General features: G+C 46.4%; 1 protein-coding gene across 1 annotated transcript in view; it reads left to right on the top strand.

Annotated features, from left to right (window-relative positions):
• The window catches only part of LOC142588992 (uncharacterized), a 172,721-nt gene that overhangs the window by 69,856 nt on the left and 82,144 nt on the right, over positions 1-20,721 (top strand). The window contains exon 5 of the mRNA XM_075700786.1: positions 20,436-20,522. Coding sequence (XP_075556901.1) covers positions 20,436-20,522 — 87 coding nt within the window. The remainder of the gene's footprint in view (positions 1-20,435; positions 20,523-20,721) is intronic.

Below are 20,721 nucleotides of genomic sequence, written 5' to 3' on the forward strand. Positions count from 1 at the left end.
GTTTACTGACCAGTTGCCTCCACCCTCCAAAAGAATATCACGTTCTGGTGGCGCCTGCGGCATAAAGGACGTTCCACGTCCGCCGCCAATGTCTGTGAGTGGTGGCGGTGGCTAACACTCCCAGGGTTCTAATAGGACACATAAATACCGAAGAAAGTGGATGGCAAAACGGCACCGCGGTAGCTCAATTGGTACAGCATCGCACGTGAAATGCGAAGGTTGTGGGTTCGGTTGCCACCTGCGGCAAGTTGTTTTTTCATCCACTTTAAATTCCATTAATTTATCGTTTCTTTATTTCAGTCATTAAGCACAAGTAATTTCCCCTATGTTGTCCTTGGTGTCAGTGTTTGCTGGCTTCTTATGATATGACATAAAAATCGGGCCCCTCGGTTAACCCCTTTCTTCTCGTTCAGAATAGGTAGGCATTTGGGCAAACTATTTGTCCAAACTCAGTGTGCTGAAATACCAAGAGTAGAAAGCAGACCGCCATATGCGGCCTGTTTTATGTGGCCTGCTTTTATACGTGGCCTGCGTTATTTGTGGCCGTTTTAGATATTACAGGAGCGTAAAAACATGTAGACGGCATCATTTTAGGAGATATTCGGTAAGGGGGAGGCTTAGGCGACGATTGACTACAGTTTTTGAGAGAGATTTAACTGGAAAATTTAACTCGAAAACTGACTGATATCAGTATTTGAAACGCAGCTGTTGCACCAGTGTAGTATGTATGAGTTCATGATTATATTGTGCTTAGTGTTACACTAACGATTTTAAGTGGACAGGACGTGAACGTACGTCCACGTCCTGTCCTTCACCTAAAATCGTCAGTGCAATGCTTAGCGCAATTTGATCATGAACTTCTAGCAATTAGCCCCCTTCATTGATTTACTATGTGTATGGGTGCCACCTTGCGCTCAGTTCCTCAGCCATGGGAGTCTGTTTCAAGTACCAGCGCCAAAGCACTCTGTTGGGTGGTGCCATTTGTAGTGGTAAACTGTGTCATTCTATCGTACATCGGTATTGCATATAAAGTCCTAATGGACATTGACTGCAAATGTTGGTGGATGGGATGAGGCCTCTGCATCTAGAAGAATTGATGAAGATGCATCCAAAAAGGTAACTGACATTTTGTTCTACCTGTGGCAACCAGTTATTTCAGCATGAGCAAGTTGGCTTCAAAGTGATATTGTTTCATACCTGATTTAGGTGCACATATGCGTGGTGTTTGACAAACACTAATAGCGCCGTAATACAGGATTTCCGGCAACAGATAAAACATGCACCTATAAGATAATTGTTTGTCTAGAGTTGTCTTAATGAGTAAGCAGATACACCTGCGCGTTCTTCTCTAGCACTGTCTTGCTTAGGCTCCATGGAAACCATGTGTAGAAACTGCTAAGCTCACTGTTATCCCCTGTTATGTCTGTGTTCAGCTTACTGTAATAGGTGAAAATTCATCTACGCAATAAGTTAAGTTTAGGGGTGCGCGAATATTTAAAACTTTCGCATAACGAATCAAATAATGTCCTATTTTATTCGGTTTCCAAATCAAATAATCGCCATTCTTAAATGCGAATATTGGCAAGTATCAATCGCGCAGAAATCAACTTAACATTCCAGCAAAATTACAGCAAATATTCACTCCACCGGCGTAGTATAGTCATAAAACATGAGAACTTGCGTGATACAACAGTACACGCTGCTTAGGTAGCCTCATTTCGCAGACTGTGCAGCGATAGTTCGCTCTTTCTGAAAGTCGTGCGCATTTGAAGAGACTACTTCTTCACTCCAAATCCTTTTCTTCTGCCTTTAATAACCTATGCTTCAAAATGCACTGCATAAATCACAGATAATTTCTAATTTTAAGAATACTGGGATGTGAACATTGTTTTATAATAATTGTGATAACGGCTAATAATTGTTTAAAAAGAATTCGACATTCGGTTCGATTCACTTCTACCATTATTTGATTGGCGTCTCAAAAATCACTATTCGCGCACCCCTAGTTAAGTGCAAGATTAGAAGGCAATACAAAAATGGCGAATTATAGCGAGAGCACGCAGCTGTGTTTGCTGGTCAGGCGAGCAAAATATATGAATATATGGAAGGGAGTGAACGCAACTCCCAGGAAAAAAGGAAGGCAATGGGCGCAAAAACGTATTCAGTTCATCCTATATGTGCACTGTTCCATTCCCTTCTAAAATTGCAACAACCAGCCCTGCTCAGAACGCTCCTGTAGTTGATCTGAACGCTTCAATTTGCCTAGCAGATTAACTGACGACACGCTAGCGTATGTGCGAGCAATTCTGCGAACCGTTGCTTTGATACTTTGTCGTGAGAATAGTTCTTTGCTTACCATTTGGCCTAGATCTGCACAAAGCAACATCTAGAGTTACGTTGCTAACACATCTTTCGTCAAGGGCCTGTGCGTGTCTCCTAAGATACTCCTGAGGTAGTTGGCCTGTTTGTACTACGTATTGCTGCTGCCGGGCGGTGGGATGTTGTAAACAGCACCGACCGCACATCCTATGAACTCCAGCCCATACCTCTGATGCAAACTTGACGTCTTGGCCTGGTCTAATTGTCATTTACCTACGTGCCGAGATTGGCGCTGAAAAAAAAAAGATAATTCCCACACTCCAAGGAATTTGCTTGAATTGACGGCTGGCTTTATGTACTTACTGTGTAACAGCGGCAGGCCACCACCTCCTTGAAGTTCTATAACCTGAGATGCCACCGACGTTCAACGCCGGTAAATGCTTCTGAGAGATGTCGAAACCCAGTGCGAACACCCTGTTAAAAGCAAACGTTGCACCTGGGTCTAGAAGCTGCCTAGCACTTCGTGTACACGATAAGAGTGCTCCGTGATATTACTGTAGGAACAAGACAATTCAATGTTCAAGTGCGCTAAACCACCTTTGAGTGTGGATCATAGCTGAAGCACAAGGCTCACCAGAGAAAATTTTCAGGCCCAGATATTGGAGCTTCCCTTCCTGTAGCAGTTTTGCTTACATGAACATGCATGACACTGTGAAGAAGACATTAAAACGTGGCTCAGCCCCTTGAGTAGCCCTACCTGGCTAATTATTCACAGCGGAGAACACAGTCAACAAATCGTAAAACACTAGCTACGGTTGGCACCATGGTAGTAAAGGTATTCTGCTTCATTAACAACTTTCTACTGTATACCACGCGACGCAGGGATACTAAATGGCTAGAGTGATTGTTCCCTGTCTTCTCTGCAGTGTTACATAAGTTCATGTATAGGAAAAACCACCGTTAGACAGTGACCTTGAATTTCTTATCCTCAGTGTTGTTTTTCGTGATTGCCATGTGCGACGGAGCAATGCTTCATGTTAGAAGGAGGGTATTCTGCCTTCTGCATAGGCGCACTGTTTGGCTGTGAAGCTCTTCATCAAAGCACCATCACCAAGTGGAGGAGAGCTTGTCGACCCAGGTACAGCATTTGCTGACGGTGGGGTGGTCACTGCTATGCGATATTCACAAGGTCAGTCATAGTATCAGAAACACTGTTCAGAAAGCTAGACCATGCCTTTCATTTTTCTCCGTCGAGCAATCTGGGTGCATTCCGCGAAAAGGTGAAAAGAACCAAGCCTTGACAGGAATTGCAAGAGGCACACAATGGAAATCATCAACTATTCAGTTGTTACTTACGACACCCTGGTATCCTGCAGTTGCAGATATGTCAAGTATATATATATATATATATATATATATATATATATATATATATATATATATATATATATATATATATATTTGTGTGTGTGTGTGTGTTGCAATGGGGGTGTTCGCCTAGCAGAAGGGTCACTAGTTATAGGTTGTAGCGCTAGGCTTAAACAGGTAGGCGCTATATCTTAACGGGGAAGCAAGCTCTTCTCGTCGTCTTCTTCTCTTGCGCCAGCACACCAGCACCATGCTCACTGCCCAATGCTTCAGTACAATCACTCCCCACCGAAAGAGTAGCCATCCTGGGGACCTAAGGACAGGAGAGGGCCGGGGGGTCATGGCACTGCTTGAGCCGGGAGACGTGGACAATTTCCTGGCCCCGACGACGCTGATCGGAAGGCGTATCGATTGGCTCGATGGGTATTTGACCGCGGTTGTTTGTTTCAGTACCCGATAAGGACCGTGGTACTTGGGGAGCAGATTGGAGGGAAGGCCTGGAGGAGTAGAGGACCCACAACCAGACCAGCGAGCCAGGCGCAAAGCACGTCGCCGTATAGGATGGAGCGTAGGGAAGCTTTTGGCGCCACTGGTCCTGGGATATGAACGAACGAGTGAGCTGGTGACATTCTTCGGCGCAAGCAGCCGCACTAGAAACAGTCATGCACTCTGAAGCATCTGGCCGGTAAGGTAGAATCGTGTCCATAGTGCATGAAGGTTCGTGTCCATAAAGGAGAAAGAAAGGGAAGAACCCAGTGGTGATGTGCGTGGCGGTATTGCAAGCGTAGGTGGCGAAAGGTAGAATGCGATCCCAATTCGAGTGGTCAGATGAAGCATCTGTCACCCCATTAGTTTGAGGATGATATGCTGTGGTAGTAAGGTGGATGATGCGACACTCCTTTAGCAATGCTAAAAGGACGTCAGAGAGGAAAACGCGACCGCGGTCGCTCAGTAATTCTCCAGGTGCTACATGGCGTAAAATCAGGTTTTGAAGGATAAAACTGGTGACGTCTTTTACTGTGGCAGATGCTAGGGCCGAAGTTTCAGCCTACCGCGTGAGGTGGTCGATAGCAACAGTAACCCAGCGGTTGCCGCTTGGAGTGTTAGGAAACGGACCATATAGGTCAATGCCGACGCGGTCGAACGCGCACACGGGACACGCTAAAGGTTCTAAGGGGCCGGTGGCATGTTGATGCGGCGTCTGGCGTCGTTGGCATGTGTGGCATGACCGGACATACTGGCAAACGAAACGGTACATACCCGGCCAGTAGCACCGAAGTTGGAGGCGAAAGTATGTCTTTAATACCCCAGCGTGGCCGCAGTGTGGGTCGTCGTGGAACGTGCGCAGATGTCGGAGCGGAGGTGTCAGGGTATAACAAGAAGCCACTTGCGGCCGCTCGCATTGCAGTTACGGCGGTAAAGCAGGTTAACCCGAATGGTGAAGTGCGTGGCTTGGCGACGAAGCGTCCGAAAGATCGGTACTGGCGATTGGCTAGACAAGAAGTCAATAAGCGAAGAGATCCATGGGTCTTTGCGCTGCTGTGATGGTGTGTCGGAAATGTTGAGGGTGAAGGCACCGCAGATGGAAATAGACGAGTGGACAGGACCAGAGGGCAGGGGTGACAGGGATAGAGCGTCTGCGTCTTAATGCTTTCGGCCTGAGCGATAAACAATGCGGATGTCGTACTCTCTTAGGCGCAATGCCCAAGGGCAAGCCGACCAGCTGGATCTTTGAGTGAAGATTACCAGCATAGAGAATGATGGTCGGTCACGATGTCAAATGGACGCCCGTAGACATAAGGACGAAATTTGCCGATAGCCCAAGTGATGGCCAGACATTCCTTCTCAGTAACCGAGTAGTTTGCCTCGGCTTTGGTAAGAGTGCAGCTGGCACACACGACGACGTACTCTTCGAAGCCACCATTGCGTTGTGCAAGAACAGCATCGAGCCCGACACCACTAGCGTCCATATGGATCTCAGTTGGAGCAGAGGGATCGAAGTGTCGCAGTACTGGAGGCGAGGTGAGAACGCGTCGTAGTTCTTGGAATTCGTCATCGCACGCCGGGGACAAGGCTGGTGGCTCAGAACTGCCGGTGAGAAGCTGCGTCTGGGGGGCAATAATAGAGGCAAAGTTACGGACGAAGCGTCGGAAATATCACCACAGGCCTATGAAGCTGCGAAGCTCTTTCATGGTGATTGGTTTAGGGAACTCGGATACGGCGCTACGTTTTGTGGGGTCTGGGAGGATACCGTCTTTTGAAACTACATGGCCCAGAAGAGTAGGCGTACGAGCGCGGACGTGGCATTTCTTCAGATTTAGTTGCAGCGCTGCAGTGGAGAGGCACGCAAGTACTTGCTCAAGGCGGCTGAGGCCCGACGCAAAGTCGGTGGAAAAAACCAGAATGTCATCTAAATACCAGAGGCAGGTTTTCCACTTCAGCCCTCGAAGAATGTTGTCCATCATTCCCTCGAAAGTGGCAGGCGCGTTGCAGAGGCCGAACGGCATGACAGTAAATTCATATAGCCCATCCGGCGTTACGAAGGCTGTCTTTTGACGATCGGCCTCTGCTATTGGCACTTGACAGCACCCGGAGCGCAAATCCAGCGAGGAAAAGAATTCCGCTCCCTGCAGACAGTCCAAGGTATCGTCGATGCGCGGCAGAAGATAGACATCATTGCGTGTTATTCGGTTAAGGCGGGGATAGTCGACGCAGAACCGAATGAAGCCATCTTTTTTTTTACCAGGACAACCGGAGATGCCCAGGGACTGTTAGAGGGTTGGATGATGCCACGCTTCAGCATGTCGTCAACACCCTCGTCGATGATGCGGCGTTCAGCAGCCGGCACACGATGCGGACGCTGGCGCAATGGTGTTTGTTGACCGGTGTCGATACGGTTAACGACTGCGGACGCTCGGCCCAAAGATCGTTGGTCAATGTCAAGTGAGGAGCGAAAACGTTGGAGGAGCCCGATGATTTCTGTCTGCTGCGCAGGTGTGAGTTCTGCGTCGACAGCACGAGCGAAGACGCCTACAGGGGCATCAGTCGCAGCGGGTGTAGTGACGGAACCAATCGGAAGTGATGCCGTATCACCAAACATGGTGGCCGGGAGAACGCTATCGAAAGCTTCAGCGGTACCCAAGCAGTCGCCGCGGAGTAGGGGTGATGGGCAGGCGGACGGATTGCACACGTAAAGGGCAGCAGAACCATCGCAAAATGTGACGACAGCAAACGGAAGCAGAAAGTTCCGGCGGCACGCACAAGTGGCCGATTGTGTAGACAGAACAGATGAGTTTGCAGCAGAGTTACATGACACAGGAACCAGAGCGGCGGAGAAAGGTGCGATATCGATGTCAAAGGCGGCAACAACTTTAACAGAATGGTCGTCAGGGTCGAAGCACGGCACTGATAACGTAAGTTCAGCATGAGTGCAGTCGATAAGAGCTTGAATGACAGATATGACATTCCATCCAAGAATAACGTCGTGTGAGGAACGAGATAGGGCGACAAATTCTATAACATACATAACGCTTTGAATGACAACCCGTGCTGTGCACGACGCTGAAGGCTGAATGTGATGCGAGGTTGCCGTACGCAGAGAAAGAGAGGTAAGGGGATTGGTCACTTCGTTCAAATTGCGGCAAAGCTTCTCACTAATAATAGAAACGGCGGCTCCGGTGTCGGTAAGTGCGTCTACGCTGACGCCGTCTACGTACAGTTCAATTTCGTTTGCCGGGGAAGAATGAGGCCTTGAAATGTTCGACGTTAGCGCAGTTCCTGCCTCTCCAACTGCGACTGTTAGTTTTACTCTTGGGCTGGGCTGGGACGGCGAACCAGCTGGGGAAATGGATCCGCGACGTGGGGAATCTGACCGGCGTGCATCGAAAGGGAGGCGACTGTAAGATGAGTTCGGAGGAAGGCTAGATGGGTCCTGACGAGGAAGTCGAGCAGGCCTGTAGCTTGAGGCGCCCCCACTGTCATGTAAACGGCGGCTACGGCGGCGGCAGAATCGTTCTACGTGGCCCAGAAAATGGCAGAAATAGCATATTGGCCGGTTGTCAGATGTACGCCACGGGTTGACGACAGGGGCTCCAGCGGCTGAGTAAGGGACGAAAATCGGGCGTGAAGGTGGCGGCGGCACATAAAAGGTGCCAGTGGCCCAGTAAGCATCATGAGCCGGAGGAGCGTAAGGTCAGGAGAACGCGTCAGCGTACGTTAGTGGTCCAGCTGCAGGCTGCGGAGGAGGGGAAGATTGCAGCGGCGCGGCAACTTGCGTCGGAATCACGTGGCGAAGCGAAGGAGCCAAGGTTGTCGACGGGGGCTCGGGTGTGCTGCTCGCCAGAGCGAGTTGGCGTGCGACTTCCTGTCGGATGAACTACATTATCTCCGACATTAAAGCAGAGATTTCGGCAGCGTCGCGGCCGAAATCTAACGGAGATAGGTGCGCGGTGTCCTGCTGAGCGGCGCGTGTTGATGCACGCTGCTTCCGCACTTACTCTTTGCGACGAGCATCTGGAAGGCATGGTCATGATGTCTTTCATGACGTGGTTGATCTTGTCAGCTTCGTCCATAGATGAGTTGACGCGCTTGCATAGCGAGAGCACGTCTTCAATATAACTGATGAAGGTCTCCTGCTGGCGTTGAACTCGACCACGCAAGCGCTGCTCAGCGCGAAGCCGGCGAACGGAGGGATGGCCGAAGACCTCTGCCAAAGTTGTCGTGAAAGCCGACCAAGTGGTAAAATCGGCTTCATGATGGCGGAACTATAGGTTTGACACGTCAGTCAAGTAGAATATGACATTTGTGAGCTTGGCGCGGTCGTCCAACATAGGCGCTTACACAGTCATATTCGGCGAGCCAGTCTTCCACGTCGTGGTCGTCTGTGCCGCTAAATATAGACGGAGCGCGCTGCCGGATGACGCCAGAACCGACGATGGTGGGGCGCACGGGAGCAGCAGTCTGGGACGGTCCCGGTTCATCTATTGCAACAGCTTGTGGTAGCGTTCGACTGCGGAGTTGCAGGTTGTCGAAGAGAAACCCAGCAGCTCGACCAAATGCAACGGGGGTGTTCGCCTAGCAGAAGGGTCACCAGTTATAAGTTGTAGCGCTAGGCTTAAACAGGTCTGCGCTATATCGTAATGGGGAAGCAAGCACTTCTCGTCGTCGTCTTCTCTTGCACCAGCACACCAGCACCATTCCCACTGCCCAGTGCCTTCAGTACAATATATATATATATATATATATATATATATATATATATATATATATATATATATATATATATATATATATATGTGTGTGTGTGTGTGTGTGTGTGTTTGTGTGTGTTTGTGTTTATAAATCAACTTGTTGGCCAACGCTCCTGTTATCTATCTTTGTCCATTCTGTTCGTGCTTTCTCCGCATAATCGCATAGGTATCACATTCTTGGAGAACTGCAGTTATGCGATTCATGCTTTGTATTATAATCAGAAACTGTGCCAAACGGATGCCATTATCTATCTACTCGTGTTTTCTATGGAATAGATACTGTGCAGTCGGAATAAGGCTAAAATTCCATTGTTTACCAACTGGTATGCGCTGCTGTTTCTGAAACGTGCGATAGTTTGTTAGGCTATGTCCGTGAAAACAATGTATTACCACGAAAGGAAATAATATGACACTCATAAGCAAAAATTCGGTAATGAGAGAATGTGTGGAAACTTGCTTTTGACTTGTTTTTTACAAGTTTCGACAGCATTTATTAGGGATGCTTCTTTAACTCCCGTATGTCTCGTGCTGATCACTCCTCACAAAACTCTAAACAAGCATAAATTTTATTATGCCATGACTTTCCGCAAATATTGCACGAGTATGATTAAGTCGATACGTTCCTTGAAAGAATTTCTCCAAACCACATCGCGAAATTACACCTGATGGTCTCCATATTTTTTTACAAAACATTAAGCTGACTGATTTTATTATATCTTTAGGCCACACTTCCACATTATAAAGAAAATACCATGGCTTGTCTTATATGTCATAAATTTGGAATCATTTATTTGTTGGACTTGGTTGCTAGGAGTCTTGAACAGTTTTTCTTTATCAGTATAGTATTTGCGATTCTCTGTTCATATAACAGGTTGTGGCCAAGTACTGCACCAGGGTGGCCAATCCTGCTCTGGTGAGGGAGTGCGTTACCGGTTCTGGTCACCGGGATCAGGCCACACTCCAGGCCTGTTTTTGTGCAATTTTATTAACACCCGGATTTCTTTTTAATCCGGTGTAAAATTGCCAGCACCGGGATTCGAACCACGGACCTCTTGCACGCGAGGCGGGTGCTCTTCCTCTACGCCACCACTGCACCTTGGGAACCAGAACGCCTTGGGAGCTATGCAAAGGGGGAAGGCAGCTGGGCAGATTTGTTGAAGGATGCTGGACAGATTGTTCTAGAGAAACTGGCCACCCTGTATACGCAATGCCTCGTGACCTTGAGAGTACCGGAATCTTGGAAGAACGCTAACATAACCCTAATCCAGAAGAAAGGGAACGCCAAAGGCTTGAAAAATTAAAGACCGATCAGCTTACTGTCAGTTGCCTACAAAGTACTTACTAAGATAATCGCAAATAGAATCAGGAACACCTTAGACTTCTGTCAACCAAAGGACCAGGCAGGATTCCGTAAAGGATACTCAAGAATAGACCATATTCACACTATCAATCAGGTGATAGAGAAATGTGCGGAATAGAACGAACCCTTATATATAGCTTTCATTGATTAAGAGAACGCGTTTGATTCTGTCGAAACCTCAACAGTCATGGAGGCATTACGGAACCAGGGTGTAGAAGAGCCGTATGTAAAAATACTGAAAGATATCTATAGCGGCTCCACAGCCACCGTAGTCTTCCATAAAGAAAGCAACAAAATCCCAATAAAGAAAGGTGTCAGGCAGGGAGATACGATCTCTCCAATGCTATTCACAGCGTGTTTACAGGAGGTATTCAGAGACCTGGATTGGGAAGAATTGGGGATAAAAGTTAGTGGTGAATACATTAGTAACGCGATTCGCTGATGATATTGCCTTGCATAGTAACTCAGGGGACCAATTGCAATGCATGCTCACTGACCTGGAGAGTCAAAGCAGAAGAGTGGGTCTAAAAATTAATCTGCAGAAAACTAAAGTAATGTTTAACAGTCTCGGAAGAGAACAGCAATTTACAATAGGTAGCGAGGCACTGGAAGTGGTAAGGGAATACGTCTACTTAGGGCAGATAGTGACGGCGGATCCGGATCATGAGACGGAAATAATCAGAGGAATAAGAATGGGCTGGGGTGCGTTTGGCAGGCATTCTCAGATCATGAACAGCAGGTTGTCATTATCCCTCAATAGAAAAGTGTATAACAGCTGTGTCTTACCAGTACTCACCTACGGGGCAGAAACCTGGAGGCTTACGAAAAGGGTTCTACTCAAGTTGAGGACGACGCAACGAGCTATGGAAAGAAGGATAATAGGTGTAACGTTAAGGGATAAGAAAAGAGCAGATTGGGTGAGGCAACAAACGCGGGTAAATGACATCTTAGTTGAAATCAAGAAAAAGAAATGGGCATGGGCCGGACATGTAATGAGGAGGGAAGATAACCGATGGTCATTAAGGGTTACGGACTGGATTCCAAGGGAAGGGAAGCGTAGCAGGGGGCGGCAGAAAGTTAGGTGGGCGGATGAGATTAAGAAGTTTGCAGGGACAACATGGCCACAATTAGGACATGACCGGGGTTGTTGGAGAAGCATGGGAGAGGCCTTTGCCCTGCAGTGGGCGTAACCAGGCTGATGATGATGATGATGACTTGGGATTCATCTTTGTCTTGCGGAGTACAGGTTAGGTATATGGTTATATGGTTAGGTATTTACCAGAAAAGATCGCGTATTTTCCATGTTCTGACTGTTCCATGTTCCATGTTCCTGCAAGGGCCTCTGTCTCCCACCTGCTCCAGCCGTTCCTGATGCATCCGACAGTATTGTGTGCATCATCTGCCGCGTGATTTAAACTGCCTCCTCAGTTCCCCTTCAGGTGCGTATCCCCGACGAGTCTCATGCAACTATTTTTTCTTATCGAAACTGTTCTAGCGCCTCTCCAGTCGTCCTCTTTATCAGAATTCCGCAGAATGGCACACTTCCCATGACGGGTCCATCTGCTTCAGTTGTGGAGTCGGTTACATTTCCCGCCACAGTTGCAGTGCATGGAACTCGCAGCCTTAGGCGAGCTATCGAAATATCCGACGTTCAGGTGGCAGTTTCCGAGTGCTGGTAAACAATGGCGAAGACAGCGCTTCGCAATCGTCGCCATCAGAACGATCAAACCGTTCCGCATCACCATATCGCCCCCTGCCACGCTCACGTCTGCCTCGTCGTTCTCCTTGTCCCTCATACTCCCACCGCTCATCGTAAAACTGAAGGGCGCAGCTCCGAGAGGTGAGCCTGCCACGGCGACCCCATTCGACATTCCTCTGCTCACACTTCTGGGACATCACAACCTCCTCAACGTAGACGTCGACGGTGTACCTGTCATCGCACCCATTTACACCGGCATCCACATATTGGTCATGAACTCACACCTTCGTCTTCGTCTGAAGAACGTTGTTACCGCGGCTCCAATCGCGGTAGTTCGCGTAGCCGATGATGCAACTCCGGCTGTTGTTAAGTGTGCACCGCCCATGTCAGTGTTTCCGGGCGCCCCACTTCAGTTTTATTTTACGTCTTGGATCAGTGCCCCAATGCAATCATCTTAGGACATGGCATTCTCTCGGCGAATCCGGCTCTTATTGAGTGCTCTACAGGGGTCATCTTGCTTGCCTTACCTCATGCCGTTGAGCCTTCTCATTCTGCGCCGAGTCAGCTGTGTTCCGCTCATTATATTCGTCTACCACATCTAGCAATGCCGTGCATCAACGTCTCCCCTGACGGCCCTGTGGGCGACGGCGATTACCTCGTGTCGCCCAACGGTACCTTCCTCTGCTCGCAAAATGTCATGTTCCCGCACTCAGTCATTTGTATAAACGGCAATGCCGCATGTCTCCCTAATGTGAATTTCGGACAATGCCTTCAAGTGATACTCTATAATCTCTCTCTTGCAACCCTAGCTCGAGCGTCTGACTGACATGTTTCCATCTTAATTGAGTCTGCTTCCCCGTCTCCTGATGCTTTTGATTCGAGCCTCTCGATGTAAGATAACACAACGAAGATGATCGCCACTAACATTCCGGCAAAACAAGTACACGCGCTTCGGGGCCTGATTATGTCAACTGCACGTTTGCGATTGTGTCATTGCGTCCACTAGCCGTCATCTGCAACCAGCCGAACGCAATTACTCGATCCCCAAACGTGAATTGCCGAACAGAATATGGGCGAGATGCCCCATCTAGAGCAACCGAGGCACGTGAGATTGCTCGCCTGCGTCTGACCACTTCCCAAGAAAAGGAATGACGCATATATGACGCTCGCCACCGCGCTGCCCACTTTAACCCTGGTGACACCGTGCTGCTTTGGTAACCAGCCTGGCGAGCTGCTCTTTGTGGGAAGCTGATTTCGCCGTCTTGCATCAAGTGGCAGACGTTGCCTATGAGTTAGAAGCTCTCGATACTTTGACACCACAATCCTCCTCTGATATCGTTCAGGTCGCTCGACTGAAGCGATATCATTCATACTTACCAAGCGCCGGGAAAGCGCCTTCGCCGCTGAGGTCATGCGACGAGACACTTCAGAAGCAAACGATGATGAGAGGGCTGACGAAGACGATGATCACCGCTAGTCGGGCGCACGGACTCCATCTTGTATGTCTCTCCTCTGCCCGTTGTATATATCGCGTATATATATATTGTCAAGCGTCTTTTCTGCCCGTAACAATACTTTCCGAGATATTTACGTAAGTATCCTGTATTCCATAATTAGGTAGCACTTCTATGAATGTTGATATCTCTACTGAAACAAATGCCTTTTGATAATCGTTGAAAGCCTCGTAGAGAGGCGGATTTTATTCTGCAGATTTCTCGACTACCTGATTGATGACATGGATGTGATCCATTGTGGAGTCTCCTTTCGTGAAGCCAGCCTGTTCTCTTGGTTGACTGAAGTCAAGCGTTGTCCTTATTCTATTGAAAATTATCTTGGTGAATATTTTATATATTACTGTAAGCAAGCTAATGGCTCCGTAGCTTTTCAAATATACAGTGTGTCGTGTTTAGCGGACTAGTATAATGTTGATATTCTTCCAGTTCTCTGGGACCTTCGAAGTCGATACACATTTGGCATAAAGAGCCGCAAGCATTTCAAGCATGATCTCTCCGCCATCTTTTAATAAATCGACTGTTATTATTTCTTGTGCCACTTTTTTCCGTTTAATGCCACGCAAGGCCAGTCAACTTCATCGCTATTCATAGAAGGAGTCTCTGTACCTTTTCCATTATTATTTGTACTGGTTGTAACATGTTTGCTCTGGTTACTGTACAGGTCAGCATAGAATTATTCCACTGTTTTTACTACATCATTGACATTGCTCATGATATCCCCCCGCTGACCTTTCAGTGCATACATATTGGCTTGTCCTATGTGAAATATTCTTCTCATGGCTGTCATGCTGCTTCCATTTTTACTGCGTTCTCAGTCTTTCTCACATTTCAATTTTCGACTATCTCATACTTTTTCCTTGTTGATCAATTTTGTGAGTTCCGCGAATTGAATATGATCTCTTGACGTGGACACTTTTGTTCTTTGTCGGTTCCTAATGGAATATTTTGTTATTGGAGAGAGCTTACCTACGGGTTGCCTTGGTGCCTTACTTTCTACTTTATTTTATACTACTGAGGCCAGTCTAGTTAGGGTTTCGTTCATTACCTCTGTGTAATCACCATCCCTCTGGTCTAAGGCTGACTACTTGTTTGCAAGACTACCCTCAATTATTCTGCTTTATCCTTACTACGTCTAGGTTGGCCTCCTTCTCCTTGACCGATTTCGCTCTTTCTTCATATTGAGGTGAATTCTAGACCTCACGATCCTATGATCACTGCAGTTTAACCTACGTAACACTTCTAGATCCTGCACTACGCTTGCCCATCGGCAGAAAGTAATACGTCAATTTCCTTCTTTTTTTCAGCATTAGGGTTTTCCAAGTGCACTTTTGGTTCCAACGCTTCCTGAAGGAGGTATTCTTTATTAGCCGCTTATTTTTTTCCCCCGAGTTCTACCAACCTCTCATCTTGAGTGTTCCTGGAATTGATGCTATTGCTACCAATTGCTTGATCACAAGCTTGCTTTTCCACACTTTTGCGTTGAAGTCCTCCATGACTACGGTAAATTGAGCTTCACTTATTTCATTGCTAATTCAACATCTTCATCAAACTGTTCTGTTTCCTCATCACGACTGGAGGTTGGAGCGTAGGCTTCTGCTACCATTATTCTACACCTGTCATTTAGTTTTATTACCACTGCTGCTACCCTCCCAGTAATGCTGTAGAATTAGTCATTGTTGCCCGCTATGTTCTTTTTTTAAGAATATTACTCCGTATTGGTTCTAGCATATCATATACATATCATATCATTTACCAGAAGAGAAAAAAAAAACAGGAAAAAGAACATAAATTCAGCGTGCACAGCGGCGATAAATTGTAATCAATGAGATAGGAAAGTTATCTCCTTCGGAAGGAGTGAAATCGCGGGGAGGCTTACACATGCGTTGGCACTAGTTGGATATCAAAGGATTCGGAAACACAGCGTTATCGTGGTATTGTGCCAAGAACCTCACATCTTCAAAAGACTGCTTGCGGGCGCATTCATTGCAATGCAGTTACAACTGAGTATATCTAACCTGTTTTTGAACATTTCTTGAGTTCACGCATGCCGATTTGAACCCACTGCCCCGTTTGATAGATATAGAAACTCTTGCATGAAGGAGAAACCTTTTCGCAGCGTCACAACAGTAAATATACCACTGCATTTCTGCTCTTGACATGCCCTTTTGCTGTTGGTCACCCGTGTGGCATGTTGGCACAGGCTACCTAACTTATTTTGGGCGCTGAAGGACAACCTTTTAAAACATTTCCTCAATTAGGCGCATTCACGCGTAGTAAGGCAATCTGCAAAAACATGCTGCCTTCATTGTTCGGTTGTAAATTTGCAATTCACGGAACAGTTATAATAAGCGGTACTATCTGCTGGAGTCACGTATGGGGTCCATGCGTACTTACAGGTTGCTTTTTTTTACGTAACTAAGATGCTACAGGTCACCTTGAAAAGCATATACTGACAAAACAGCAATTTTTATGAGGAGGGTTCAAAATTAGAACTTCTTAAGAGAATCGGAAGCTTACGTTTAACACTGACGGCCGTAATTTTCAATTTTGAATGCTGGAGTAAAAAGAATATCATGCAACAATACTTCTTTCGCCACACAACAAGCCATACCTGAAAGGGCCTGACAGCCACACGTCGTAGAGCAAGGCACGCTTTCATTGCATTGTTGCTATTGTGTCAGCATGTGACCTAGAAAGTACCTTTGGCTTGCTTGTTCTGCGTCGAAATTATACATGCGTGGTTTGAGCTTGCTTCAAGAGTGTGTGATTGCTTTCAGAAACAGCAACGCCTGCAAGGTTGTTTTTGGAGAAGTGGAAGTTGAAAGCTCAAATGCACAGTATGCAGCCGCGGCTGCTCGACCTATATGTTGAAAATGCTATTTCTGAATGTTATAAAGGGCACGTGACATATTTGCCGGTTCCGAAGAAACCACCAATTTACTCTGGTCCTTTTCATTTGATGGTTTTAGACTATAAGGCTATGAACCTATACAAACAAGGCTTAGTGTGATCAATTTATTTTGACTAGAGCATTTGTAATTAAATTTGTTGATTAGAAGTAACTTATTGTTTATCTGATTAACAATGTTGCTGGTGGTAGTAATATTGACAAGCCTTATAAATTGCTGTTTATTCTATTGCAGCCAAAGTAGACGGCACCTCCAAGCAGCCAGTCATGCCAATTCTCTACCAATCCTTCCTCTATTCATGAAATTTCTAATGTCTAGTCATGTAAGATCTCTTTTCAATAAAGTTCAATAAACGCACAGTTTTGTTGAGATTCAGGAGGCTTGTTTCTTCGACACGAATTTTCATGTATGCTTTCTTCATGTCAAACACCGAACCAAAGTACCACATGACAGCACTGACACGTTGATAAAGCGGTGTAGAAGACAATGGCACAAGAAGGAAACGTAGAAATATGGCACGTTAAGTGTAGTGTATGTCCAATGTGTATTGATTCCTGCCCTGTTTCGAGCTATATCTCAGATGTGAGTTATCCATGTTGTAATGTACAACTTGGTTAGTTCATCACACAACATAACGCATTTTGAATGAACCAAAAATTTTCGGGAGATATACACAAGCAATCTTATTTACCACACACAGTGGCTTTACAAACACCATTTCATTCTGTTGATACAAAGCAACACAATGCCTAGCACGTTAGTATGAATTGCGGAAGTGCAATCGTAGAAAAAACATGGAGACAAGAAGAACAAAAAATGGTATTTCAGTTTTTTTTTCTTTTCGTGCCTGTTCTGTCGCTTCCTGGATTTTCCTTCGACTCCACCCGCGTTCTCCAACGCGCTTTCTCTTTTTCTTCTCCGCCGGCCCTTGCGTACTCTCAGGAATGGTGATCTATCTATCTATCTATCTATCTATCTATCTATCTATCTATCTATCTATCTATCTATCTATCTATCTATCTATCTATCTATCTATCTATCTATCTATCTATCTATCTATCTATCTATCTATCTATCTATCTATCTATCTATCTATCTATCTATCCATCTATCTGTCTCTATATCTATCTATCTATCTATCTATCCACTCACTCTGACCCGGTAACCCAAGCGGTCTGCCTGCTTTGACCGCGAGGTGATGGTCTTTGTGTAGTCGTGGTCATGCCATTGTCGCATTCTGTCTTCATAATCTTATTGCCATCATGGCATCGTCGTCAAGCCGTCTACGCCAATTCAAGCTTTCTAATGGCTTCGACCGCTACGCATGTTCGTATTCGTACAACGCTTGTTCGTGGTCGCTGAATGGTCGTGATTCCAGTTTCGTCATTCGGCTGTTGTTACGCCGTCGTCAAAGTTGTCTGCATGCATTTGATGTCAAAGCGTAGTGGTGCAGTCATGGTCAATCCTTGATCATCATTCTAACTTATTTATTCGACTCTCACTATGCCTTCATTGTCACAAAGTCCTCGTCATATCATTATCGCCATGGTGTCGTGGTAACACTATCACTCTACTATCGTGATCACTTCAGTACCGCCATCCCATTGTCGTCGTACCATTGGAGTCCTACCACATCCGTAGTTCCATTGATGGTAATCTTCAATGAATCGTCATTTTTCCTACGTTATTATGTCATCGTTCTCATTGCGTCGTCGATCGACAGGCGATGTCATTCATTCGTTGTCATACCAGAATGCTGCCGTGGTCGTGCAATCGTCATCATTCGAACTACATCCGACCTTTACCTATATTATCGTTATGCCATTATCGTCGTACAGGCTCAGTGATAAAGGCGTTTTCATTTCGTTGTCCTCATAAATTCATCAGCTCAATATACTCATACCCGTACCATGCAATCGTCGTCATTGTGTCATTCTCATAATGTTGTTCTGCATGTTTTGTCCTACCGTCGTCGTGCACCGTCAGTCTTTCTGTGGCAGTCATTTTAACTTTAGCATTCGACTCCCGTCATGCCATCATATTCACGCAATCGTCGCCACACGGTCATCGTCCTAATATTGCCCTCAAGCCATCAACGTCACGCTGATGTTTCACTATCGCCATTACCTCAGTTCATTACCATTATGACACCACGTGGTGGTCTCCTTCGGCTTGGTAGGAACTACAAAACCATTTTATAGTGTCAGGGTGGACTTTCGAGGCCCCTTTCCCACATCTACCACGGGGAACAAATGAGTTGTGGTCGCTACGGATGATACCACGCAATACACAATCCCTCGAGTAGTGCTGACCAGCTGCGCTTCTGCTGTCACTTATACTTTTCGCCTCCAACATCATCCTTAAGCATGGTGCGCCTCGTCAGCTACCAACTAATGGCGGTGACTGCTTTTTGTCTCGAGTGGTTGAAGACCTTCCCCACTCGTGTACTACTCCACACAAGTTTGCGACTTCATATCACTCCAGACCAAAGGTCTTACCGCACGCCTTAACTGTACCCTGGCCTACATGCTCTCCATGTTTGTTGCCGACTACCACAGTGATTGGGACACGACTCGGCCGTTCACCCTTCACCGACAATACATCCCCTCATGAAACAGCCACCTACTCGCCGTTTTAGCTGCTCTTTGGCCATGACCCCATTTGCCCTACAACATCGCGCATCCGTGTATTTCAACATCAACCACTGCATATGATCATGAATGGTAGCCACTCCATATTATCGCATGGTAGCCCGCGATCGGTTTTCTTCCTTGCAGGCCGAACAAAATTTCTCTACGATGGTCGACGCTGAGATGCCTACTTCACTTCAAGCCCTCTAGTTTTGCTCTGGTTCACATCTGGTCATGTTGCTTTTCGCGAGGCGCTCCTTTCACGCTACGCTGGGACATATCGAGTCCTGCACGAAATAGCATCGGTCAACTATGAAATATCTCTGCTGACGCCCAAGTCATCGACTGCCACACCACCAAGCGACATTGTGCATTTTCTCGCCTCAAACTTTATAACTTATTAGCAAGCACTAAAACAGTGCTTCATACGCCCGGGCTTGTTACAGTTGAGCGATAATACATCGATGAAGGTATGACTGAAAGTTCGAGCTAGGTATTGACCTGCGATTTTGTGCAGTGTAGCATGAAGAGTACCAACCAATTACTCCCGATTAGATAGCCCTCGTAATAATATCGACCTAGAATTCAGTTTCTTGTGCTCAGAATGAATAGTAGACATCATAGGTCTACCAAGCAAAGAAGTCCCAGCGCTTTTGTAGTTATTTCACATGACCGCAGTGGAATAACCGTCGAATTGCCAAGCATTTGCTAAAGTCTGAATGCCGGTAATGGTGGGCTGATTTTTCTTGGTCATTGACGAGGTGAAGCTGCAGATGGGTATTTGATCTGACGAAAAACACTCGTCGACGGCTCAACGCAAAAGACAAATGGATGCCGCAAGCGCAGTTTCGCGCTATCAACTGTAGTCGCTATAAAAGAGCACCATTAAACGAAATCGCTAGTAGCTGCGTAAAACCAGCAGGCGCTTTCGAAGAGCAAATGGCGAAGCGTGAGATATGGTTGGAGCAATCTTTTGTATTCACGGCCGTTGTTTGCTTTATTGGCACGTGGAACTATCCAACCCGATTGTACATGGTATATTTAAGATACAGAAAAGGCAATATTGTGCATGTCATTTCGCATATCATATCTCTACATGCACTGTTCTCGCAAGCTGTCGCCTGAAATGAGCGTCAATGAATTACCCGAAGCAGCGAGTTAATGTACCTAGCTTTTGAAGAAAAGATCCCTATACCGCCTGTGAATTGAAATTCAGCAACCACAAGGACTCTCTTACAGGTGAAAAACGCTAATGCAAAATAACATACGTTTGGATATTTTACCTTCGATCTTAATTTCAATTCGGAATGCGGCAGCTATCATTTGCTGGTCACGCGGCAATGTCGACGTTATTTAGGCGTAAACCTACTTCTTTTAATATTTGCAGTGGAACAGAGAAAGCCAGAAGTACCTAAGAAAACTCCACCTACCAAACCGCCAACTACCCTGGCGCCGCGTTCCCTGGATGGCGATGGTAAGTGCAAAGACTCCAACACATAATTTTCACCTTTGGCCTCACAATAATGACACGTGTACTTATTTAGCGTTCACTTAGAGACTGTGCTTTACCCTCTAACACAATAAATTTATCGCTCAGCGCAAGGCGCACCTGAATGATTTCGAGTTTACTCGAATGCTATCCTTGATTTAACATGCTGTCTACGTTCGTGCCG

The sequence above is a fragment of the Dermacentor variabilis genome, chromosome 7, assembly GCF_050947875.1.
Source record: "Dermacentor variabilis isolate Ectoservices chromosome 7, ASM5094787v1, whole genome shotgun sequence".
In the NCBI taxonomy this organism is placed as follows: Eukaryota; Metazoa; Arthropoda; class Arachnida; order Ixodida; family Ixodidae; genus Dermacentor; species Dermacentor variabilis.